The 27,350-nt window shown below is 33.2% G+C and overlaps 3 protein-coding genes across 3 annotated transcripts; all 3 read left to right on the top strand.

The window, feature by feature from the left end:
• Positions 1-3,732: 3,732 nt before the first annotated feature.
• Positions 3,733-6,259, top strand: LOC113778765 (7-deoxyloganetin glucosyltransferase-like). Its single transcript, XM_027324255.1, has 2 exons — positions 3,733-4,240; positions 5,220-6,259. The coding sequence occupies exons 1-2, from the start codon at positions 3,733-3,735 to the stop codon at positions 6,173-6,175; spliced, it is 1,464 nt and encodes a 487-aa protein (XP_027180056.1). The 3' UTR covers positions 6,176-6,259.
• Positions 6,260-8,038: 1,779 nt separating this feature from the next.
• LOC113776703 (linamarin synthase 2-like) lies at positions 8,039-11,228 on the top strand. The gene is made up of 2 exons (XM_027321765.1): positions 8,039-8,588; positions 10,146-11,228. The coding sequence occupies exons 1-2, from the start codon at positions 8,069-8,071 to the stop codon at positions 11,087-11,089; spliced, it is 1,464 nt and encodes a 487-aa protein (XP_027177566.1). The 5' UTR covers positions 8,039-8,068; the 3' UTR covers positions 11,090-11,228.
• Positions 11,229-13,323: 2,095 nt separating this feature from the next.
• Positions 13,324-19,289, top strand: LOC113777714 (linamarin synthase 2-like). The gene is made up of 2 exons (XM_027322896.1): positions 13,324-13,944; positions 18,112-19,289. The coding sequence occupies exons 1-2, from the start codon at positions 13,425-13,427 to the stop codon at positions 19,053-19,055; spliced, it is 1,464 nt and encodes a 487-aa protein (XP_027178697.1). The 5' UTR covers positions 13,324-13,424; the 3' UTR covers positions 19,056-19,289.
• Positions 19,290-27,350: the final 8,061 nt, after the last annotated feature.

Here is a 27,350-nt window from a genome sequence, read left to right as displayed (position 1 = left end):
ATATTATATATATATATACTTGAACTCGCGAGCTAACGAGCTTAATATTTTGAGTTCGAGTTCGAACTCGATTTCGACTCGAGTCAGCTCGAGCTTGAATCGAACGGCTCGATTCGTTTACAGCCCTAGTTGTAGCCTAACAACTTTTTAGTACTTGTCGCACCCTTTGTGTGGGTTCCCATTCCTTCTTGACCAGTGAAGCCAATGTACCTGGATGCGAGAAGTTTATTCCCAGAAAAAAATCAGAAATTAAAAAAAAATCTCTAACGCACCATAATTTAATTATTCGCTTAAAGCTCTCTCTTCCTTTCAATGCATTAGAGGAACATTAATTTGTAGCAGATGAATAGAATTACGATCAAGAATGTTCATATTAGACGTTAATGGTTTGTTCTTTTGAAACTTTAGTCAAATTACAATGAAATGTTGGAGATAATTATGAAAAGTACTTTGGTGATTTCTTGATTTCTTCAAGTAAGAACCTTTTTTTTTTTGCTTCAAAGCGCACATTGTTTTGAAGTTTGGATCTTCAATGGATGAAACATTACATTTAAATTGATACCAACATTCAAGATTTTTTTAGTGCCAACGTCCATCTTTATCCTGCAGCAATTTACATTAAGAGAGAGCCCAACAGAACCATGTGAAAGATGGAGAGAGCCCTTCTCCAGAGTAATGTGTACTATAGTGCACCTTTGGAGTCTTTTTGAACTAGAAAAGGGAGAAGGTGTGTTGTAAACTTGGTTCACCCATGATCCATCTCATAAGCATATGAATTCCTATTTTAAAAAATAAAAATCCCACAAAGTCCCTTTCTTGTGGTCCGCATGCCTGTAGACAAGGTACTTCCATATTCATAATTCAAAAAGCTATTCTTATTGCTTAGCAAAAAGCCAAAAAAAAAAAAAAAAAACCGCTGAAAAAAGAAGCTATACTGTCATAGGTTCAATATTTGGGGTCACTAGATTTTTGGACAATCATTTTGCAAATGAGCAAAATTAGTCCATAGTTATAGGTCAGTCAATATATATATATGGTTCGGTTGCTCGGAGCATGTGAACCAAACATATTTCGATTTGAAAACTCAATTTAATCTATCAACGATAAATATTTAAATATCTGTCCGCTTTTTCGCTTCCCTCTGTGCATAACTAGATTAATGATATAAGTCTGTCTTTCTTCTAGCCTCTTATATAATGCTATTGGGTTCTCTTTCCCTGTAAAATAGAATAGAATAATATAGATGTTATTGATTAAAAAATAAACATAAAGAAGTTTTTTTTTTTTACACCTTTTCATTCCTTTTCACACCCCCAAATGTCAGATATAGAATTTGAATTTTGAACCTGATAATGGAGGAGACTCTAAGAGCTTTCCTCTAGCTATTGGACTGACTCCAGTGATTACATGAAAAGTTACTAAGCTGTCAAGCTGCAAAGATTTTTTTTTTTTTTTTTTTTTGTGGTGGGTAAGAATCAACTTCCAAAGATGATTGTCCAGTTCTTAGATAATCAACTTGTAAAAGTTTATTAGCCATGCAGCTCTATATGTTGGTTAAGTCACCACCAAATTATTAGAAGAGTCATAAACTGAAAACATGGTTCACGTGCACGAACTTGATTGGAAGATAGATTATTTATTTACTAAAGCAATCTAGAAACCATAAATGGCTCGAGAAATAATTCTTGAAAGAGAAGGATGCTGCAAATGCTTGAGATTCATTAGCTTATATTTAAATTGCCTGTGTCTAGTAAAAATATAACAGCAGAACATGTTCAAGAAATGGTTGAAAGATAACATGACTAATTGAACCAGAAACTCGAAGTGGTAGAACTCAAGAATCACGACGTAATTGAACCAAACTATTGGACTTCTTCTTTTTACGTTATCGATATTGAGTTAAGTTAATCTCTTTTAACATAGTTTTATTCAAGTATGAGATACGGCATTTTTTTTATATTAATTTTCCTGTTTTAGATAATATAGTTTTTGCACTTGACAAGTGATTAGACTATGATGCGTGATGCATGGGGTGTAAATTATATATATATATATATATATATATATATATATATATATATATGTGTATCTATCTACCAACATCTGTAAGCAATAATTAATTCCTGGGCATTCTTCATGCCGATTGCAGATGCTTCATTTGGTAATCCAGCTTGCAAGTGTTCATTATATGCAGTCCTTGCATATTTATTTTTGGCACAAAATTTAGTTACTGGACATTAACCAAAATTTAGCTATGTCCCTAAATCTCCCACGATTTTAACACATTTTTCTGATAATTTCGGCCCTCTTCCAAGTATACTGCTATACTATAGCTGTACGAGTATGATATGGTGCATTGCTGACTCTTGTATTTAACCTGCCGCCTCTCTAGGCTTAGGATGATGCAGTTTGGGAAGCAATATTTATTCAACCTCCACAACCAAAGAAAATAACAAACTAAAAAACTTGTTTAGATACTTTTTTTTTTTTGTGAGATATTTTAAGGATGAATTAATCATTTTAGCAAGCATTGCCAGCATTTCAAATTTCCAATAGCTATTTGATGTCCTAATTGCGTGCAACTTCATACAATTGAATTGGTGAATGATGATCTCAACAATTTACAAATTTTCCACGGCAATATGGGAAGAGTGTAGTTAAGAGGAAATTAAACTTTACTCAAGAATTAAATAAACTTTCTTGTTTTCATAAAAAAAAAAAAAAAAAAAGGCCTTGTTAGTTGAGGGTCATTATCTCTATAGTTATGTAGCTCAAGTGTGTTATATATTTTGCGATCAGGTTTAAGCATAACCTTGCAGCTATTAATGTAGCCAAAATGTCATTTTTAAAAAACCAAGGCCGTGATCCTCTAAATAATGTATTCTTGCACTAACAGTTTAGCTAAATGTCATTTTTAGTGATGACATTTAACAAAATTTAACTTGCAACTTTTTTTTAACTATAGATTAGATACTTAATATATATTTTTTTAATGAAAACCACCTAGAAATGGTGGGTGGTTGGGTATAAATCCTGATCTGTTTATTCAAATTTTTCGAAGAGTGCATGATAAAAGGATATACCTCTTAATTTTGACTAATTGAAAAGTTTACAAACTTTTAAATAATGTCAACATGCTCCACATTTATGGTACCATGAAGGTGTTTGAGTTTTTGACTTGAAATCTTGTTGTATTTGCATTGCTCTACCAATTTTTGAACACTGCTTTTGTTTATTGGCCTTCTTTGAAATCACTTGATAGAATTGATCGTCATCAATGTTTTAGTTTTTAACTTGCAACCTAATAATTTGTTACATGTAACTTTTAAAGAAAGAAAAAAGTCATCAAATATATATAAGAGAAAATTTAATTTACCCATAGATGGAAGAATCTCAATGATGAATGAGAGGTTTAACCTGCAAACTAATAATTTTGTACATGTCGTTTTCAAAAGAAAAAAAAAACAAAAGAAAAATATCATCAAATATCTATAAGAGAAAATTAAATTTACCTATATGTAGAAGACTCTCAATGATGAATGAGAGGTTTCAACTTGCAAACTAATAATTTAGTACCTGTCACTTTCAAAAAAAGAAAAATATCATCAAATAGCTATAAGAGAAAATTTGATTTACCCATATATAGAAGATTCTCAATGATGAATGAGGTTCATGCAGGATTTTATTTGGGATCTTTAACCGCAAAGGGAGCAATTAGCCATGGAAAATCCAATGAAAAAGCCTCACGCAATTTGCATCCCATATCCAGTTCAAAGCCATATTAGCGCAACGCTAAAGTTGGCCAAACTTCTACACCAGAAAGGCTTCCATATAACCTTTGTTCACACAGAATACAACTATAATCGTATACTCAAAGCACGAGGTCCCAAATCTTTGATTGGTGCAGCCGATTTCAATTTTGAGACCATCCCAGATGGCCTTCCACCAGCTGAAAATGATGATGTTACCCAAGATGTTTTCCAGCTTTGTCTTTCAACTTCCAAAACCTGTTATGTTCCATTCTGCAATCTACTCAAAAAACTCAACAATAGGGCTTCAATGGATGATCAGTTTCCTCCTGTAAGTTGTGTAATCTCTGATGGTTTCATGTCGTTCACGCTCGAGGCAGCTGAAGAATTGGGGATTCCAAATTTGTTGTTTTGGCCCTTCAGTGCATTAACTGTGATGTGCCTCCTACACTTTCCTCATCTTCGTGAACGAGGTTATACACCACTTAAAGGTACAAATTAGTACTTGCTAATTGTGCATAATACAGTCTTAATGATACATAGATTTTAGTAACGACATTAAAAAAAGAAGATTCAAACTAAAAATTGATAATACAAGCTTGAATTAAAGGTTCTACCACATCTTTTTTTGTTGCCCTAAAAATAGGGTCATCCATGAATTAGATTGACCTAAATAGTTTTTTTTTTTTTGTTTCATTTAAGATTTTGAGTAGAAAGCAGATTTTTACTTTTGAATTCCAAAAGGAACACATGATTCAGAAACCGAATAATTTATCCCACTTTATATGGAGTTATCAAACTCATGAATCGTAATTCTGTGGTCAGTCTAGATGGTGAGGTGTCAAATGTGAATATTGCACCACCTAGTATAAATCACACATACACCGTGTGAAAAGGTAGATAGAAAGATTATAAACATGTAATTTCCAAAGCGACAGGTTCCTAAAAACCAATAAATTTCTCAACTTATTGCCATTTTATCTAGTTTATATCCCCTTACAACCTAACTTTTAGATATTTTCACTCCCTAAATTTTAGAAACTCACGGAAATCCGTTAAATCTTAGTTAAGTACGAAAAGTTTTAAATATGACTGTAACCTTCAAAGTTTACGTATTGAACCTGAAAAATGCTTTGCAAGAAAAATAATTATAGAGTATGAAAGAAGCATTGAAGATATGAGAACACGCATGAAATTGACTATGGTTAGATCCTCTAATAGAGACATCCCACTACGTACCATATATTTTTTCCCATATATATGTGACACTTTGGATGTAATGTTTTTTTTCTTTGAAGCAGCAAAACTCGGGAATCATGACTAAATTTCAAAAGGAAAATCAAATAGATCTTATATATGATTTAGTCGAATTTGCCAAATGTGTATCTTAATTTCGATGATATGAACTTCTGAAAATTTTATTCTTCCTGCTATATGTCATATACATCTCTTTTTGGGTTCAACTCACAGATGAGAGCTATTTTACTAATGGATACATGGAAAACACTATTGATTGGATTCCTGGAATCGATATCATCCGTTTAAGAGATATCCCAACCATAATTTGGGCGACTGATCCCAAGGACGAATTTTTGGAATGGGTAGTGAAAATAATGCCAAGAACTTACAAGAGTTCTGGTATCATTCTGAACACTTTTGACACTCTAGAATATGATGTACTGAAGCAACTTTCGAACATGATTGATCATGTATACTCCCTTGGACCAATTCACTTGCTTCTCAAAGATATACAAAAAAGTGATCATTCCGCTGAATCCATTCAATCCAATCTATGGAAAGAAGATGAAAATTGCATTGAATGGCTCAATTCCAAGAAGCAAGGATCAGTTGCCTACATAAACTTTGGTAGCATAACAGTGATGACTGAAGATCAATTGGGTGAGTTTGCATGGGGACTTGCTAATAGCATGCAAAACTTTTTGTGGATTATCAGGCCTGATCTCGTGACAGGAGGTCAAATTGTTCTCCCACCCGAATTTGCGGTTGCAACGAAGGATAGAGGGATGTTAGCAACATGGTGCAATCAAGAGCTTGTTCTAAATCATCCCTCTATAGGTGTATTTTTAACACATTGTGGGTGGAATTCTGTGCTTGAGAGCTTGTGTGCTGGAGTGCCAATGATTTGCTGGCCATTTTTCGCAGATCAACTCACTAATCGCCTGTGTTGTTGCACTCACTGGGGTGTTGCTGTGGAGATAGACAGTAATGTGGATAGATTGGAGGTAGAGAAGGTGGTAAGAGACTTAATGGAGGGAAAGAAGGGCAAGGAACAGCAGCAAAAAGTTTGGGAATGGAAGAACAAAGCTGAAGAGGCAATAAGGCCATCTATTGGATCTTCATACTTGAATTTGGATAAAATGATTGAAAATGTGCTTCAATCCCCAAATACTACATCTTTTGGTTAATTTTTTGCCTTTCCGTATCTAGTCAGGGGGTCATTATAATTTCATAATGTCATGATTAAGTGTTAGCATGGTTTCATGTATTTATTGGGAAAATAAATTGTAATACAATACAATTTACTTGTTACTGTATTTTGGTTGAATCTAAAATTGATTTTTGCAGCAATAACAACATAATACTGATTTGTCTCAGCTTAATTGAGCAAGAAGAAAAAAGTGAGGATGTTCAACTATAAGTGATTTTTTTTTTTTTTTTGAAAAAAGAAAATCTAGGTTAATTGAATTTGTCGCAATTGACTACTTTCATCTTGGTGAAGAACAATCTCCAGTTAAGAGCCATTTTTCCCCTCTTATTGTGACGTTGGTAAATGTCCCAATATTTAGTAATTTATGATTCTATCATGCCATCCTTGTCTTTAACTTCCATGGTTGAGAATAACGAATTTTGAGTTTATTATATATGTCATTGTCATACAATTTCAAAAAATAATAACAAAAGAAGTTTTCTTACACGATGAGTCTTTGTTTTTTCAACATTTAAGTTTCCTCTAGATTAAAAAATCAACATAATATATACACATGACTCAAATGACAAATTGTCCAGTAATATCAATCTTGCTTGAATATTAAGTTTTGTCAAATATTATGTCGTTTTATGAAATTTCCGACAGTAACTAAAGATTTTTAAGGATTTCATTCAAAAAATTAGCAATATAAATGGGAAGAGGTTGATTTTAATATCAGTAGGTTGACGTCTTTGGGTCACTATGTGTCTTTGTTGCGTACATTTAAAATTGAATTTTTTTAGCCGTAAAATTCTTAAGTTACGTTGTACAATTATTTGTTGGAAGAGGTTGCTTTTCAAATTCTTGTGGTATAACATCCCCATGGGGAAAAGGTAACCCAGTCATGAATTATTGAAGTTTCAAATTCTCAAAAAGGTTGATTATAGTTTGCCCCCTGCATGTGGGAATAATTAGCACTTTTCCCTCTAAGTGCAACGAATATTCTCTTTGCGTCGAGAAAAATATGATGTTTGCAATTTTAACCAGTAAATTGTTTACAACTTTGACGGTTAAGGATATTGTACAATTATACCCTTCATAAAATAACTCAAAAATGTGTTTCCTCATCCAATTTATATGATTATTTGTTCATTTGTACATACTTAAAGTTTGAAAATTGAATTATAATATTTTTCTTAAGCTCAGCTTATGAAAACAATAAAAAAAAGTTTGCTATTATTTAATAAAAATATTTTACTAGCGAAAGTGGACTATATGTTATTGCAAACATATTTAATGGGATCTTATTGCATTACAACATGGTCATTTTGGATTGTTGATGAACCATCTTCAAGTTTGTTAACGGTAAATAAATATGCAGTAAATGAATCAGTAATAGTTAATATATATATATATATATATATATATATATCCTCATTTCAAGTTTATTTTTTTGAAAAATATATATGCTCATAATTAACTTTCGTTACTTCAGTTAATACTTAATTAAAGGGCTCATTTGTCCTTCTGGCTAATCCGTTAAGCAGATTTATTAGAAGGTTTTTTTTTTTTTACCTAAATTCTACAGGTGCAGAGTGCCTTTTGTTTATTCAAGGGGTAAGTGCAAATGAACACCATATTCAAGGGGCAAAGTGTAATTAACCCATTTAAATATGCACAGCAAAAATTAAAAGGTCCACTTTGATTTTCATTGGACGTGTGTGACCCATGAAACATATGCTTTGTACCATATTTTGTAGTATAGTGTATGACTTTTGTGTAGACCTTTGTGTATGGTCCGAACCAATTTCTGCCCCAAATCCCATAAATGGCACCACCAATTAGGGACTTGTGCATAATACTTCGTCTTCGGCTTTCGTTTACACAGAAAATGGGTTCTCTGGAAACCACAAAATCCACAGAAAAACCTCATGCAGTCTTGGTTCCAATTCCAGCTCAAGGCCATGTTAACCCAATGATGGGACTAGCTAAGCTTTTGCATGCAAAAGGGTTCCATATAACCTTTGTCAACACTGAATTTAATCACAAACGTTTGATCCGATCAAAGGGGCCAGAATCAGTTAAAGGGTTCCATGATTTCAGGTTTGAGACTATCCCTGATGGGATGCCACCATCAGATAAAGATGCCACTCAAGATGTGTGTCAGCTCTGTGATTCGGTCAGAAACAATTTTTTGGTTCCTTTTAAGGAGCTTTTGATTAAGCTGAACTCGTCTTCTGAAGTGCCCCCTGTTAGTTGTGTGATTTCTGATGGAGTCATGAGCTTTGGCATCAAAGCTGCTGAAGATTTGGGCATCCCTGAAGTTCAATTTTGGACGGCTTCTGCTTGTTCTTTCATTGGATTCTTGCACTATAGAGAGCTATTCAGGAGAGGAATTTTTCCATTCAAAAGTACATACTACAAACTTCTTTATTTGTTCTGTTGTCTCCGGACTGTATTGTTATTGTCTTTAACGTTCCATCTCAACTTAATTGGTATGATTAAACCTGTTTTTTAATCATCTCGTTTATAGCTTGTAATTTCTTGATCATGAGAATGATGAAACATGCATACCTCCTTAAAATATGAAATCGACATGTATCTGGACCACTTCCCATGTTATGGCTGGACCACTTCCCACGTTATGGCCTTCCAGGCCGAGTGTTCACCCGGAAGCGATCGGTTTTATACCCATTTATTGGCCCCAAATATGTAATGAGAATATTCTATTCCACTTCCTGTCTTACCTTCAAAATGGCTTCCTAGCTTTGTGTCCTTTATAGAGTTATATAACACTTTATTTTTTTCTTCAGTTCCAATGGCTACGAATGGAGTAGTATATGTATATATGTATGTATGTATATATGTAAGAAACGATTACAATCTTTTTTCTGCTATAATTGTTATTTCTGTTATTACACTATTAGTAGTTATTGAAACTTAAAAAAAATTAAAAATTGGATTCACATGTCCAAATTATGAAGTTCCTTCCTTGTTAGTCTTGATATAATTATTCGTCAAACTTGAAAAACCAATATTTTTTCTCTTTGTACAGATTAGAGCTGGCAATTTGTCCCAAGTCCCAATGGGCTACCCATGCCCAAAGGAACTTTGGGCGAGATGGGTATTATAATATGGTATTGGGTTTAAGTTGGGACACATCCCAACTATACCCATTAATGAATGGGAAAGGATGGGAAATACTTGGGTACCCATTGGGCTCAAATGGCAAGGGCTCCGTTTGGATTAGCTGTTTTTGGTATATGTTTTTGAAATATTTTATTGTAGCAGTGTATATGAAAAATTTTTACTATAAAATTTTTTTGAAATATTTGATATATTAATATGGATGGGATGTTTCTTGAGTTATTGTATATTACTGTAACATTGTATTTGAAAAACTTATTTTTTGAAAAAAAAGTCAATCCAAACGGAATCTTAGATTCAAAAATTATCTTTAACAATTTTTATAGTCATACCAGCGAATATAATCTAGTAGTCTTCCTAGTCATTATCCACAAGAATTTCCAGCATTTCAGTTAGTTTAGACCTGTCATCCTTGGACAATGATAAGGATAAATATTCAACATCCTAAGGACCTTGGCCATCTTGATATATGTTGGAATATGGCTGTATATCTATCTTTCCTTTATTTGTTAATCCAATTTTTGGTGGGAATCTTCAGTATAAAGCACTTGCATGTTTATTTAATAAAACTAAAAGAAATTTAATAAATCAAAAATATAAAAATTATATAAAAATAAAAAATGAATTAAAGGAAAAAAAATATGTAGAAAATGGATTTGGGTATTGGGCGGGATCAATCTAAACCCATCCCAAAATGATCCCGCCCAAGTTAGTCCCAAAACACATATGGGTAAGGTTGGGCCCAAACCCATATGACTCGGTTCCATCTCAAACCCAAGCAAATCCCGCACATCCCGCCCATTTTGCCACCTCTAGTACAGATGACGATTACCTCACAGATGGTACTCTTGATAAGCCAGTTGATTGGATTTGTGGCATGAGCAACATAAAATTCAGGGACCTCCCAAGCTTTTTCAGAACAACTGATCCTAACGATATCTTGTTTGATTTCCTTGGAGAGGAGGCACAGAGTTGTTTAAAAGCTCCAGCCATAATCTTCAATACCTTCGATGAACTTGAAAAGGAAGCATTAGAAGCAGTCATTTCGAAGTTCGATTTCCCAAATATTTATACAATAGGCCCTCTACATTTATTAGCCAGGCACATTGTTCCTGAAAGCCAAGTCAATTCCCTGAATTCAAGTTTATGGAAGCCTGACTCGAAAGTTTTCCAATGGCTAGATCAAAGAGCATCAAACTCAGTTGTTTATGTTAATTATGGAAGTGTAACAACCATGACTGACCATCACTTCAAAGAATTTGCTTGGGGACTTGCATATAGCAAGCAACAGTTTTTGTGGATTGTTCGGCCTGATGTCGTTCAGGGAGGAGAATCAGCAACGTTGCCTGAAGATTTCCTGGAAGAGATTCAGGACAGAGGGTTGTTAACGAGTTGGTGTGCACAAGACAAAGTGTTAGAGCATCCAGCTGTTGGTGCATTTTTGACTCACTGTGGATGGAATTCTACATTAGAAAGTATTTCTGCCGGTGTGCCTGTCATCTGCTGGCCTTTCTTCGGCGATCAGCAGACTAACTGTCATTACTCTTGCGAGAAATGGGGAATTGGGATGGAAATAAATCATGATGTGAAGCGTAACGAAGTTGCAGAACTTGTACGCAAAATGATTGTGGGAGAGGAAGGGGTAAAAATGAGGTTCAACGCTAAAGAATGGAAGAAGAAAGCTGAGGAAGCAACTGAAGTAGGGGGATCATCTTACATTAATTTTGACAAGTTCATCAATGAGGCTCTTCATTACAAGGGATGAGTTGCAAAAAATGTTTCTCCTGTGGCTAAAAAGAAAAAAGGATTATATTAGTCATTTTTGTTTTGAATTACCTAAGCTCTATGGTTGGAGTTGCATGCCTTGGAATAACAAGAACAATGCAATTAGAAAGTTTCATAAAGCATCACTTTCTTTTCTTTTCTTTTCTTTTTTTGTCTTAGATACAAGGGCAAATTATATTTTACCCCCTGTGATTTAGCATTTTTTACATAATCCCCCTATGATTTCAAAAGCTACACATAACCCCCTCATAGTTTGGATTAAAGTGTTAAAGTAACGGAAATAGTCATTCGGAACGGAACTTCTAAAAATGTCGAAATTACCCTTATAAATATATGACACACTAACCCCATATGATTTTTATATTTTACCATATAACCCCCTTATGGTTTTCAAAAAATACACATAAATCTCCTTGGTTAATAAATAATTTTCAACTTTATATGAGAGTATTTTTTATATTTTAGGTGACTCCATTACGAATGAGCATTCCCATCACTTTGACGTTTTAATCCAAATCATGAGAGGGTTATGTATAACTTTTGAAACCCTAGAGGATTATGTAAAAAATGCTAAACCACAAGGGGGTAAAGTGAAATTTGCCCTAGATACAATATCTATTAATTTCTCATCTCGAATTTGATACAATTAATAACAGGACATGATGTATACTCCTAATCAATATGATTACAATAACCTGCGAGTATGTGCCTATTTGGCTGTCAAATTGACTGAGTGGAATCTTGACAATTAATGGGAGAGGAATAATGAAAAGAACCTGGATATCTATTAATTGCTTCAATTATCAATTACTTGTCTGCTTGGGAACCATCCCTATCATAGAATTCATTTCAATTTGGCTGCGTCTTGTTAAGTTTTCTCCATTACTAAAGGAAGAAAAGTTGACAGGTCAAGATTTCAACTGGCAACAATCCTTGCGAAATGCTACGCTTAGTTTGGCACCTCAGCTGCAAATCTTCAATGTGAATATGCCATGTTATTAAATTTTTGACAGCCGCTGATTGTGGCTTTATGGGTTGTCTTCAACTTCATTAGCTCAGAGACAGAGGCAATCTTTTATCTCTCTCTCTCTCCCTTTTTTTTTATTTGAAACAAAGAGGCAATCTGATTTAAAGGTAAGTCCTACAAGTTCGTATACTAGCGGAAAATAAAAAAGATACTAACTTGTTGAAAGCTGCAATGAATCTTACTGCATGGTATATGCAACAATGTCATCTAGAAAAATTGCAACATGGACATCTAGAAAAATGGCAATGAATCAGCTTCAAGTTTGAGTTTCGAGTACGGACTGAAGGAATTAGTAATAAGTTAAAATATACAAGCAAATTCAAGTTCTATTTCAAATGAAACAATTATGCTTAGGATTAATTTTTTTTCACTTTTGCACACAATAACCTTTATATTTCTGTATGATTTTTATTTTTCAAAAATCACAAGGCGCAGATGCAGCATTTCGAGTCCAACCATGGGTTCCAACAGAAAAAATGAAATAGATTTTGTTGTGAAAGTGGTATATTAGTTAGGAAAACTTAAAGCTAATTGCATTTTACTCCCTTGAAATATACACAAATTCTCACCTTGATCCATGAACTAAACTTTAGGATATTTTGCTCCCTAAAGTTTTAAACTTGTCCTACTTTAGTCCAATCGTTAACAAAATATACAGAACTGCCAAAATAGTTGCCACCCTTCATTAACAAAATATTCTAATTTTATTCATAAGGTAATTGAGAGTAGTAACTGATCCATTAGTTTTTGTCTGTTCCATTGTTTATTGGATTAAAATGAGATGAGATTAAGAATTTAAGGAGCAACGTGTTTCAAACTAAAGTTCATGGATCAAAGTAAAAAATAAAGTATAATTAAAGGGTGCAAAATGAAATTATGAAGGGGTATTTTGTCCTTTTTAGGCTATTCCACTGGAAAGAATTATTTGAAGGAATCCTTTTCCAAAGATCACAAGTGGTGCCTATCGCTTTTTAGTCAAGGAAAACATGCAAATAATTCCTACATTCAAGGGTAATTAACCCTTTTTAAAATGTATAATTACTTGATTCAATGGGATATATGCTTGGGACCTATGAAAGGATGTTTTACATTTATATTTTGTCGCTTTGTGCATCTGGTTCATAGTGGTAAAGAAATGGTACATATGGCATACAACATATGATTTTGTATACCTTTGTCCCAAAAAAGAAAAGAAAAGAAAAATCAATTTCTGCCCCATCTGCTATAAATGGCACCATCAATTTGGGACTAGCTATTACTTTCTGCTCCCGTCTATTAACTTTCATCCATGCAGGAAATGGGCTCTGTAGAAACCACGAAAAAACCTCATGCAGTTTTGGTTCCATATCCATCTCAAGGCCATGTTACCCCATTAATGAGACTTGCCAAGCTTTTGCACGCAAAAGGGTTCCATATAACCTTTGTCAACACTGAATTTAACCACAAACGTTTGATCCGATCGAAAGGGCCGGAGTCAGTTAAAGGGTTCGATGATTTCAGGTTTGAGACTATCCCTGATGGGATGCCACCGTCAGATAAAGATGCAACTCAAGACGTGCCTCGGCTCTGTGATTCTGTCAGAAAAAATTGTTTGGTTCCTTTTAAGGAGCTGTTGATTAAGCTGAACTCGTCTTCCGGAGTGCCTCCTGTTAGCTGCGTCATTTCTGATGGTGTCATGAGCTTCAGTATCAAAGCTGCCGAAGATTTGGGCATCCCTGAAGTTCAATTCTGGACGGCTTCTGCTTGCTCTTTCATTGGATATTTGCACTACAGAGAGCTCATCAGGAGAGGGATTTTTCCATTCAAAAGTAAGTTCTATAAACTTCTTTCTTCTCCATGTCTTTTTCTCTTGTTTATGAGACCTGTAGTGTCACCGTCTTCGACATCCCAGCTTAATTGGTATGGCTAAGCAATTTTAGGATCTCTTCCTTTTATCGTCTTACTTCTATTTTTGCACTGTCTTAATTATGACAGTGTTGAAAAGTAAGGTGACCATGGCTCAAGTCTTGACCCGGATGTGATCCGTTTTGAGTTGGGTTTGAAGATGTTTAATTTTGATTACCCAAATTCAGCCCTGAATTATCCGCTCAACCATTCTAATAAAATTGATCGAATATACTTTAAAAAAAAAAATTGTTGATCGAGTATGAATATTGTTATTTTTATCATATTAGGGCTCAAATCCGACTAAACTTGTTAACACGTGTTTGGTCAATGAGCGAGTGGTCCATAAAAGGGGTGGTGTTTATTTCTTGCAATTTAATTTGAAAATAATATTTAACTATAGGGGTACAATAGATATAAATATGTGCATTCACCTAACACATTAGGTATAATTTAAATAAATTCTAGGTGCACTGACCGGTAGCATCTGTTAGAAAAATTCTGTTAATTTTATATGCATTAGTTTTTTTTTTGTCCAAATATGCATTAGTTATGTTATAAAATTTTATTTTACCGTTTCATTAAGTAACAGCTACATTTTTAAGATACGTACAAAACTAACATACGTAATACTTACTTGGCCAAGTACGGCACGGATCATAGGAGAGATTTTATTGATTGAAAAAAACAAACAAACGAAAAATGGAAGAGGGGGATGAGGGGGACTCATGAAAGATTCTGGAGTTGGCCTACTTTTTTTGTTTTTTAGTAATCATAGAAAATTCGCCCATTGAAACTAGGTCCAGATTTGTGGCCAAAATGTTTATTGCTTTTCTGCAATGATTAGTGTACTAAACCGAGGCCGATTGACCTCATGCCATGCATGAGAAAACAAATAGAGCACAGAACCTTCAACCAGAGGTCCAATGCCAAATTGACAAGTGCTTCTTTCTTTATGGTCTATTATTCTTTTATGTTTAAAGTGTTTTGATTTGTAAAGGGGATGACTAGGAGTGTGTAAAATCAAAAAATTTCGATTTATCGATCGAATTCGAATTGAATTCGAAATTTTTCAAATCGGTAATTTGAAATTCGGAATTGAAATAGGGTATTTTGATTTCGAATTATGCGAATTTGGTTCGAATTCGGTAATAGGATTTTTCAAATTCGAAATTTCGATTTTGAATTCACAATTCGAAATTGAAATTAAAATTGGAATTCAGAATTACTATTTTGATTTCAAATTCATTTTTCATATATATATAATATTATATATATATGTAATATAACATTTATATTATAATAATAATTTTTATTTTCATATCGATTTCAAATTCATTTTTATTTAAATATATAATATTTTTATATATATATGTAATATAACATTTATATAATAATAATAATTTTTATAGTCCTGAATTTGGTGAAATCGGAATTTATTGAATTCTGAATTAAATTTGGAACGAATTCGAATTCGGAGTTGATGAATTTGAAATCGAATTCGGTCGGAAATTCTGATACCAAAATTTTGAAAAATTTTGATTTCAAAATTCCGAATTATCGATTTTGATTCTAATTCACACCCCTAGGGATGACAATTAACGTGCAGGCCACTAAACTATTCACTTTGCATGGTTTTAGTCCTTCAACTATAGGTTGTCGCAAATGAATCCTTGAACAAAAAAAAGTTTAGTTTAAGGACTTCCGTCAATTGTGGGTGTTAAATGTAACGGAATTAGGGACAAAACCTACCAAACAAAAAAATTAACCCATGATTTGATTAAAAACCAGCCATATTAAGTCAACTAACAACATGAAATTTAATGTTTCCTCGTCTTTTTTCATCTTCCATCTTTTTTACCCCTAATTAGGCTGTTTTCATGGATTGATTTTTGTTTGGTTGGCTTTACCCCTAATTCTGTCATATCTAATGACCAAAATTGACAGAAATCCTTAAAATAAACTTTTTTTTTATTTAAAGGCTTGTTTGTAACAATTTATAGCTGAGAGGTCAAAATCGTAGAGAGGCGATAGTTTAGGGGCTGTCCAAAGAGTTCGCTCTCTCTAATATATATATGCTGTTGCTTGGAAATATAAAAAAACATGATAGAAGTTTGGGTTGGACCATGCACTGGGGATTGATGCGAATGGAGCAGATTTTCGAGTTTCGAGGAGAAAATTTTGTTTAGACGTGTGACAGGGCGATGCTTTTGCAGGATGAGGGGTTCTCTTTAATTTTATTTTATTAAGACACTAAATCTTGCAATAGAAAAGGAGATGATGAGGCTACCGAGTCACAACCAGGATTTTCATGGTTACTTGACGAATGTCATACCAAGTGAAGAAAGAGTTGCAGGTAGGAAAACTGTGGACTAATTAGGAAAAACCTTTTTTAAACAAAGAAAAAATGGGAAAAAAAGTAGGTATAATATCATAAACTTCCCTAAAGATTTCTCATGTAGTACTTGGTATTCTTGAGATTTCAATATCTCACCTACCTTTCTTTTTTTTTTTTTCTCAAACGATAGAGGTATCTCACCTACTTTTTTTTAATTAAAAATTTTTGTAACGTATTAGCCTTCTTGCGAGAAATCAACATTAAAAAACTGCATATCGCACGAGAGATGATATTTTAGCTTCACTATTACCTTTATTTATCCTATTAATTATGAAGCTTACGATAGAAATAAAAATTAAAATAAGGCTAAAAGGTAAATGTAAAAACAAAATAAGTAGTAGGTTTTGACCCCTCTCGCCCCCTTCCCAAAAAAAGAGAAGACAAGAAACAGCATAGAATGTTTCTAAATATTTGGTTACAAAGTAATTCTTAAACTAATATTTTCAATAATTTTTTTTATAATGAAAATATTAATTTACTTTTAATTGCAACTTACATAACATCATTTATTAGAATGCACTTTCTAAAAATATTTGCCTGCCTTCTACAAATTCGACTGATAAAATTCTCCAGGGTGTTAATTATTTACTAAAATTCTTCAAGTGACCAACTATAGACTAAACTCGGGCAACAGTTGGAGACACAGAGAAATACAAACCAATATGGAATGTCAATTTGGTTATTTTTTGTCCATAATTTTTTTTGTTTAAAAGTTTTTTCTTCCTTTTGGATTTTTTTTTGGTAAAACAATAGTTATTGATAGTGCAAGGATAATGTCGTTAGTTGATGACATTTCATGAAATATCTAGACATTTCAAACTAATGAGGTAAGGAATATTTTGAAAATTTCATGGATGATAAGCAATGACAGAGCCACCCTGTAATGAAGGATGGGCAATTGTCGTCCCTCAATTTTGTAAAAATTAAATAGTAGGCTTGAAAGGTTTGAAAGTTTTTTTCTTATAATTGTAACCCCTAAATTTTGGAAAATACAATTTTTGCTTTACATTGCCCCTTATATGTTGAAAAATCCCAATCTCCCCAAACATAACCCCCCCAAAAAATATTAGTATTTTCTTCTAGACATCTCTCCGTCGGTGAAATTGTTTTGAAGCTATTAACATACAAAATTGAATAGGATATGGAAAATAAATAACGTTAGAAAGTTAAAACTTGAAAATTGAAAATAAAATACAATCTTAATGTAAGCTACTTTTTTTTACATAACAATAATATCAATTTAGGAATGCAGTACGGTCCTGACTCTACCATTAATGCTAAGTGATATTACAAAAAAACCTTAAAGAAGATTTCTGAAATTATCACAGAAAGAGAGATAGGATTGCAATATGTCAAGTAACTCCTTCAATTAGATCTACTGAGATGGGCTTCCACATGAGCAAGTAAATATGAGCAGTGATAAGTTGTTGATACTAAAACTAATGATACATAGTAGCTGTCGTAAACAACAGAAGCAGTCTTTCTAATTTTTCTTCTTTCTTTTACCATTTTCATTAACTCGTCAACAACCTTGGTAGATAATCCTATATGAATTTTCTGAAACACAGATACTAAAAGGAATAAAACTTGATAAGGATCGTTGTTCAAATGTTTGAATTTTGATTTTGATTGCTTGACAGCCTTCATAATTGTTCCTCAATCTTAAAAAATGGTTTTTCGTTTTTCTATCTAGATGACAATTACCTTACAGATGGTACTCTTGATAAGCCTGTTGATTGGATTTGTGGCATGAGCAATGTAAAATTCAGGGACCTTCCAAGCTTTTTAAGAACAACAGATCCCAATGACATTATGTTTGATTTCATGGGAGAGGAAGCACAGAGTTGTCTGAAAGCTCCAACAATAATCTTCAATGCCTTCGATGAATTTGAAAAAGAAGCATTGGAGGCAGTCATTTCGAAGTTCAATTTCCCAAATATTTATACAATAGGCCCTCTAAAGTTATTAACCAGGCACATTGTTCCCGAAAGCCAAGTCAATTCCTTGAATTCAAGTTTATGGAAGCCTAACTCGAAAGTTTTCGAGTGGCTGGATCAAAGAGCACCAAACTCAGTTGTTTATGTTAATTATGGAAGTGTAACAACCATGACTGACCATCATTTCAAAGAATTTGCTTGGGGACTTGCTAACAGCAGGCAACAGTTCTTGTGGATTGTGCGGCCTGATGTAGTGCAGGGAGGAGAATCAGCAATGCTACCTGAAGATTTCCTGGAAGAGATTCAGGATAGAGGGTTCTTAACAAGCTGGTGTGCACAGGAGAAAGTGTTGGAGCATTCAGCTGTTGGCGTATTTTTGACACACTGTGGATGGAATTCTATTATGGAAACTATTTGTGCTGGTGTGCCTGTCATCTGCTGGCCTTTCTTTGCTGATCAGCAAACTAATTGTCATTACTCTTGTGAGAAGTGGGGAATTGGAATGGAAATAAATCATGATGTGAAGCGCGATGAAGTTACAGAACTTGTACGCAAAATGATTGTGGGAGAGGAAGGGGAAAAAATGAGGTTCAACGCTAAAGAATGGAAGAAGAAAGCTGAGGAAGCAACTGAAGTAGGGGGATTATCTTACATTAACTTTGACAAGTTCATCAATGAGGCTCTTCATTACCAGGGATGAGTTGCAAAAAATGTTTCCTCTGTGGCCTAAAAGGAAAAGATTGGCTGAAATGGCTTTGATACTCAAAATAATTCAATCACCCTTCTTCCCTCCTTTACTGCTTATCATTTTTCATTTTGGTCTATATTAGTCCTATTCGTTTTAAACTACATCTGTATTTGGAGTTGCATGCCTTGGATTAAGAAGAACATTGCAATTAGAACGTTCCATAAAGCGTCAATTTTTCTTTTTTTTTTTCGTTTTCTTAGCTACAATATCTGTTAATTGCTCATCATGAAATTGAAGAAAACACCAACAGGACATAATGAAGACAGATATGTAAAAAGTACACAGACCACGAAGTAACATCACGATTTCTACTGGTAACAATTTTTATAAAATCTTACGTAGTTTAGCACCTAAACTGCAAATCTTGAGTGCAAATGTGCCATGTTTCACTTTTTCATAATCACACCTTGAAGCTACCAAATTAACTTTGGTCGTTCCTATTATTAAATTTTTGACAGCCTCTGCTTGGTGCTATATGGGTCATCTTCAATCAATAAGCTCAGAGACAGAATAATCTAATGAAAGGGTGCTTCCTACAAGTTCCTCTTGTATCTGATCCAGCATACAGATATCACAGGATTACTAGATTCATCAGTATTGATTTTATGCATACCCTGCCCGAGCTCGCACGAGTTGACAGAGGATCTGAGTATCTACACTTCACCAATTGTCCTGTTCTGCGGAAGAAGGACCAACAATAGAAAAAAAAAAGAAGGTTAAACAAGATCAATCAGTGAAATAAAGACTATGGACTATTCCATTTGGATGTTAAATTAGAGATTTGGAAGGTCTATATAATTTTCAGTGAAACGGTTACATTTGGTTGGTGCATTTGATTTAGGTTTTGGTGTGAAAATGTACCAACCTAATATTCTTGTATATTTTGTATTGTGGATTTTTTTTTCCAGCGGGGAGAGGTATTTTATACTTTTATATTGTCGATTTGTGTATAAACTTTAAAACAGTATTATACTTAGATTAGGTAACCATACTATCACCAAGCTCCAAAATGTTCTTTCTCTAACTTCATAACCATTTTGCGTGTTTCAATGCAGATTAAAGGACTTAGAGAATTTTCTTCAGATTGTTGTCGCTGGTCATTGGCTCTGCACAGCTTGCACTGCCAATGGCCAGATCAGTTTGGATTTTTTCACACGACTGGTAACATATACTATTATTGAAAAGGCCAATATCCTAGTTTCGATATTCATTCATTTTGAAGTCCTTACAATAAAATGCATGGTTGAATTCTATCTCTTCATTCTAATATACTACACACTACCCAAGTTATTAACCTGCAAGATATGGAACCAAAGTGATTGATTGTACATGCATGTACAGCATGCACATAAATCAACATGCAAGATTGCATATGAAATGTTAGACATATAACTAGAATTTGGCAAAATTCATTTCTACTTTCTATGGTTATGAGTAGTTTTTCACCATGTCGGTGCAAACCAAGCTTGTTAATCCAAGCCTGTTAGCTGTTATCATGCTTTTAATTTGTCCTGTTGCTTTTATACTTACTAGTTACTAATAATAATTAAGTACCTAGTGATGCAATAGAAGTTTTTCATGTGTATGTATTGAAACTAACAATTATTTGATGCAATAGAAGTTTTTTTTTGAATTACCTAGCTCTATGGTTGGAGTTGCATGCCTTGGAATAACAAGAACAATGCAATTAGAAAGTTTCATAAAGCATCACTTTCTTTTTTTCTTTTTTTTTGTCTTAGATACAATATCTATTAATTTCTCATCTCGAATTTGACACAATTAATAACAGGACATAATGTATACTCCTAATCAATATGATTACAATAATGTGCGAGTATGTGCCTGCTTGGCTGTCAAATTGACTGAGTGGAATCTTGACAATTAATGGGAGTGGAATAATGCAAAGTGTGAGGACCCGTAATTTTCTTAATTTCTAGGTTTTAATATCTTTTAATTATACGTTTTTCCACCTTTTCTTTATTCGAAAAATTGTGCAAATAAATTTTATGAGTAAATATAGCTTTTAAATGATTTTTCTAGTATCGGTTAGTTTTTGAGAAAATTAAGAATATATTATGGACGTGGGACCCACTAGTGCGAAAAGTTCGGAAAAATTCGGCCAATTAGGTTAAATTCCGGATACTGTGTAAAATTTATCGGGTGTTAAGAGATAAGTAGAGTGTGTGAAATGATTGATGTGAGAGAGAAAAGAAAGGATATGAATGCATTAATGGAGTGCCACGTGTCACTTGGTGATTGGTTTTGACTTAAGAACACTATTCACTTTTTTTGACTTTTGACCAAAATTGGTTAAATATCTAAAAATTTCACAAAAAATCACCATTTTCTTTCACCTTGTGGCCGGCCCTCTCTCTTGCCAAGAAGGAAGAAAAAAGTTCAGATGTGAATGTTTGCGTGCTCTTTCGGTTGGGTTCTGACGGGTCGGTTACTATCATGACCGACTCCGGATTTCATTTTTCTTATTTTGGGTTATTTTTCCATTTTGACTTGTTTACGCTCGTTTGTAAGTTCCGGATCGCAATAGATAGTTCTAGTCTGCATCGTTAGTCCTGGCGAGAGTTGGGCAGGCAGCCCGCTAACCCCTTTGGTTCGCCTTAGGGGAAAGTGGGGTTGTTACACAAAGAACCTGAATAGTAATTGCTTCAATGATCAATTACTTGTCTTCTTGGAAACCATCTCTATCATAGAATTCATTTCAATTTAGCTACGTCTTGTTAAGTATTTTCTGTTACTAAAGGAAGACACGTAAAAACGTTGACAGGTCAAGATTTGAAGTAACGTCATGATTTCAACTGGCAATAATCCTTGCGAAATGCTACACTTAATTTGGCACCTCAGCTGCAAATCTTCAATGTGAATATGCCATGTTATTAAATTTTTTACAGCCCCTGATTGTGGCTTTATGGGTTGTCTTGTCTTCAACTTCACAGAGACAGAGGCAATCTCTTCTCTCTCTCTCTCTCTCTCTCTCTCTCTCTCTCCATTTTTTTTTAAAAAACAAAGAGGCAATCTGATTTAAAGGTACGTCCTACAAGTTCATATACTAGTGGAAAATAAAAAAGATACTAACTTGTGGAAAGTTACAATGAATCTTACTGCACATACTAATTTAATGTAATGTTGTTGCATTAATTGCAACATGGACATCTAGAAAAATGGCAATGAATCAGCTTCAAGTTTGAGTTTCGAGTACGCACTGAAGGAATTAGCAATTGGTTAAAATATACAACAAAATTCAAGTTATATTTCAAATGAAACAAATATGCTTAAGATTAATTTTTTTCTTCACTTTTGTACACTATAAACTTTAAATTTCTGTATGATTTTTCATTTTCATAAATCACAAGGCGCAGATGCAGCATTTCCAGTCCAACCATGGGTTCCAACAGAAACAATGAAATAGATTTTGTTGTCAAAGTCGTATATTAGTTTGGAAAACTTAAGGTTGATTGCATTTTATTCCCTTGAAATAATTTAGACTATTTTTAAACATTAAAAAAAATTTAGACTATTTTTTAGGATACCTTTTAGAGTACATTTTAAAATTTTTTATAGTAGTTGAAAAACTAGTATTTGAAAAACTCCTAGATCCAAACTAGTGTTAGTTAATAGAGGGAATTGAGCTGTGCTTACTGCTACATCTTTAGCCCACTTTTTGTATATAAATAGAGGATTGATTGTATCTTAGGCAGCGATGATTTGAGTTGTAATAACTTCTCTTCTCTGAAATAATAAAATCTTCCCATTCTCCCTCAACCTCTTCTCTGATACTTACCTCTTTCTTAGTTCTCACTTCTTCTACTTTCTCCCTAAACTCTCTTTTTTAAACCAGATCATTACATATGTGTCCTATAATATAATATTTAATATTTTAGTTTAGTATTAGTGAGTAATATTTAGTATAATATTTTACTAGCAATGAGCACTAGTTTTTGATGTTAATGTGTTTATTAATCTATTTTTTTTAAGATATGTGTCCTATAATATAATATAATATTTTAGTTTAGTAGTAATGAGGAGTGAGCACTAGTTTTGCATATTAATGTTTTTGGATATTTGGATGTTAATGCATTTTTAAGATATTTGGATATTTAAAAAAAAAGATATTTGGATATTAATGTATTTGTTAATTTATTTTTAAGATATATGTTGGGCTATTGTTGGATTGGAAGCAATTTCTTCATAGTATAAAGCTCTCCACCTTGAAGAGGAGCACCAGTCATTGTCTATACAGGATGCTGTCAACTGCATTAGAGACTACTACTATAGCATGCAAGTACCCGACGATGTGAAGGAAGACGCATGCTCTTATCAATGGGTATTTGAATAAGCCGGTGCTCAGGGATATTAGGTTTGTTTGTATTGAGATGATTTCAAGTAAAATAATTTGTTTCACAAATTTTAACCACCTTTTTATTTTCTCAATCACCTTTTTATCTCACATACATCACATTACAAAAAATGCTACAGTAATTATCTCAAATAAATCATCCAAATAAACTCCTATTCAAACAAATCCATTGTTTGAATGAGGATTATCCATGGGATCGTGCCAACAGGAGGTGTAATCCACCTCAAAATGTAAGTTTGTTCTAGTTAATGTTTTGTGTAATTTTTTTAAAAATAGCTAATTCTGAATAAAAATGTTTGAATTTTTGTCTTTACAGACAAAGCGATTCTTTGCAAGAAGTTTTATAGAGCCAAACACAAAGGAAGAAGTCAATTCGACACTCTCACAATTTCCTCTTACTGGTGTAGTGCATGTCTATCCAAGCCTCATCCGTCTCAAGGGAGAGGTTAGGAAAAGAATCAACTAAAATTAAGTACAAGCACAATCATGTGTTTTGATGTAAAATTGAATGTTATTGCATCATAGGACATTTATCATGGACCAATAGAGGAGGAAAATTATGTGGGACTTCATGCAATTTTGTTGACGGGGTTTTGGGTCGAAGATGGGGTTGAGATATTTCAATTCAAGAATTCATGGGGTACTGGTTTTAGACACAATGGGATCGGAAAAATTAGGAGACAGCTCGTCTCCAAGATAATGTTCCCTGTGGATATATTTTGGTGTGATAGGGGAGTAAAATCCTACCAAGTAGGCCTTTCCAAAGGTAAGGAAGAAGACAAAGATGGGGATGGAAATAAAGGAAACAAAAGAAGCGGCGAAGGGGGAAAACCTAGTGCTTCCTAAAAAATCAATGGCAAAGGGAGGGGGAAGCCTGGTGCTTCTTCAGCAAATGAAGCTGTGAGTTCTGCATTTTGCAGTGTATACGTCTATTGAGCCAAAGCATATTTTAGGATGTTATTTATTTTTGATTATGTGTTGATTTTCATGAATGTTAACATGGGCTATGATAATAGGATATTTGAGGTTTTTCTTTCAAAAATAAAAACGGTTTGGGGGATACTTGTTCATATTCTGAACTCTCTTAAGTGAATTTGAAGTTTATTGTTAATTTTTAAGCTCATTACTTTCTGTCTCTGCTACTGGCGATTTGTGTTGCAGACTTAGGGGGATTGGCTTTAAGTATGAGAAATGCCAATTTTGAGAATTGTTTAACCTTTTTATGTTCCTCTGGAACTGTAGCTTATTATATTATGTAGGTTTAATTTGGGCATCTATAAACATATGCTACCTCATTGTCATAAGATTCTGATTTTTAGTCCTAGCTTTTCAGCGTTAATATTGGCAAATGATTACATGTTGATCTCAATATCTTGATCTTGTAGAATTCCAATATGGACAAGCTTAAACTAAATGTGCCAAAGTTGCCTTAACTTGAACTTAATACTTTCAGGCAGAGACTGCAAAAGAATAAGAATCATGCTTATAAAATGCCTTAACTCTTGTATACTTGTTTCCAACATGAGAGCATAAAATGCTTGAAATGGTTATCACCACTGTGAATCTAGCCTTCTCTTCTCATGCACTGCATTTTAGCAGTTCCAAAATCTGAGCAGTTTAGGAGTCTAACTTTTTGTCAAATACTTGCTATTTATTTAATGTTTTAGGAGTCTAAAACATTCAAAGGAAGAAATGCAAGTAAAGACAGTTTTGACACCTTGAGATATTTCGACCATAACTTGAGTTACACCATTAAATTGAGGTGATTCTTATACCATTTTGAAACTAAGAGATAGATCTAAATTTGGTATGAGAATATCAAAATCCAGTTCAGTCGTTTTCCTTGTCAAAAAGTTGAAATACAGAAGTGCATGTGCATGGTCGAAAGCTGAAACAGATCTCTGACTAATTGATGGTATTTTGGTGATATCTCGATCCACATAGCTCCAAATTGGATGATTCTTATATCATTGGCAAGCTAACTCAAAGGGATACAACTTTCATGTTTTGTACAAGAGCTAGTTCAGTGTCGATCATTGAGAAAATATCAGTTGAAATGATGCCAAATTCACAGAAGTGAATACATGACACTTGAGTACGCGAGTTGAAGTCGCGTGTTGTAGCCTGATTTTTTGCAACTTGCTCAGCCACTTGCTCTGCTTTCACACTACTTTCCAACTCTACTCCAGACAAGAATTTCGGCTGCATATGTTTAAGGAACCTTTTGGAAAAAAAAAAAAGAGTTTTATGTCTTGTCCAAAAAATCACTTTTTGACTCTCTAAACAAGAGAAATGTAAGAATCATTAGAGAAAGGGAGAGTATGACATTTATAAGGAGCAAGCGTGCCCTCAATTTGGCCCTCAATTTAGAACAACGCTAAAAAGAAGGACCTTTCCAGAGAATGACGCAAACCAATAGGCTGCCAAGACTTCTTGGACTTATTTTCATTGGTAAGAATGACTCAAGATAGAGAAGTAAATACCGGGTAAGAATGACTCTATGTAAGGTCATATTGGTCTGGAAGATGATGTTGTGTAAGAGAGAGGGACAGCGAGGGATTGAGAAGGGTTTAGAGACAAGTTTGCAAATGCTTTTTCTGTCTACCGAACAAAAACAAATGCTTTTTCTTTCCAATTTTGGAAAAGTCTGAATAACAAAATTATGATAACGAAACTGGTTTTACCTAATATGATAGGTCAAAATAATTTTAGCGATCATTTGATTATCTGTTGGACCGGTCATCTAAATAAGATAATACCTAAAAATTTGGTTAGTAAATTTCGCATTAAAAATAGTAAGTTAACCTGATAAATTAATAACTTTTATATCTTAAAAAGCTAATCGAATTACATATGAAAGTCATTTTTTTTAAAATAAATTACTACTCTATATTGAAAACTTACTTTTTGGAGAATAAATTTATTTCAAGTAATAGTAAGTTTTTATAGATTAATAGTAAATCTTGTTGATAGAATAGTAAATTTGGTTAATCGTCAAAACTTACTAGTTTGTGGCATAAATTTACTATTTTGCTTAAAGAAACTTATATGAAACAAGTATTAGGAAGTTTATTTAAAATAATGCTAAGATTTTTTATTAATGATTGAAACTAAGTATTATAGTTAGTAATTGCTCATAACGTAAATGTATAATAAACGATTGTATGCATCGTTTATAAATGTTATGTGTTTTAAGCATTTTAAATATATAATGAAGACTATTTTTTCACATAAACTTATAAAATATGTAAGAATAATTTGTCATTTTACAAATTTTGAATTATTTTTTAATTTGTGAAAGGTTAGAAAGTTTGAATGACAATAACAACAAATCTTTCGAGTTATCTATAGAATAGCACTTATCTATACATCACAATTTCCATGTATTAATACTTATGAATTTAATAAAATGATAAATTTTTAATAAATTTATTTTCTAGGTCACAAGTATAAAAGTTAAAGGTGTATTAATGTAGCATGATCTTTGAAAATTATAGTAAATTTACCTATATATTAAGTTTCGTGACTTTCAAATATATTTTGTATCATTTACATTATGGATTTGTATGCATATTTTTTTTATCAAACTTATTTTTAATTGGCAAATATTATGTAAATTATTATAAGATGTCATTTTATAATAATCATAATTTTTTATACGTGAAGGATATATAAACTACTAAAATTGTCAATTCATAAATGATTAAATCTTACTACTTTATGGCATATATTAGTCTAATCTACTAAAAAATTGCCGTAACCAAGTGTACGTTGATTGTTGATACGAAATTTGCACCACAATCACCATTTTCGTTATTACTACCACAAGTTTTTCTAATCAAAGTAAAACAAAATCAATATCTTTTCCTTTTGTA

This window comes from Coffea eugenioides, chromosome 7 (genome assembly GCF_003713205.1).
Source record: "Coffea eugenioides isolate CCC68of chromosome 7, Ceug_1.0, whole genome shotgun sequence".
NCBI classification, from domain to species: Eukaryota; Viridiplantae; Streptophyta; class Magnoliopsida; order Gentianales; family Rubiaceae; genus Coffea; species Coffea eugenioides.
Note: the sequence above shows the minus strand (reverse complement) of the source record. Positions and strands in the feature narration are given on the sequence as shown.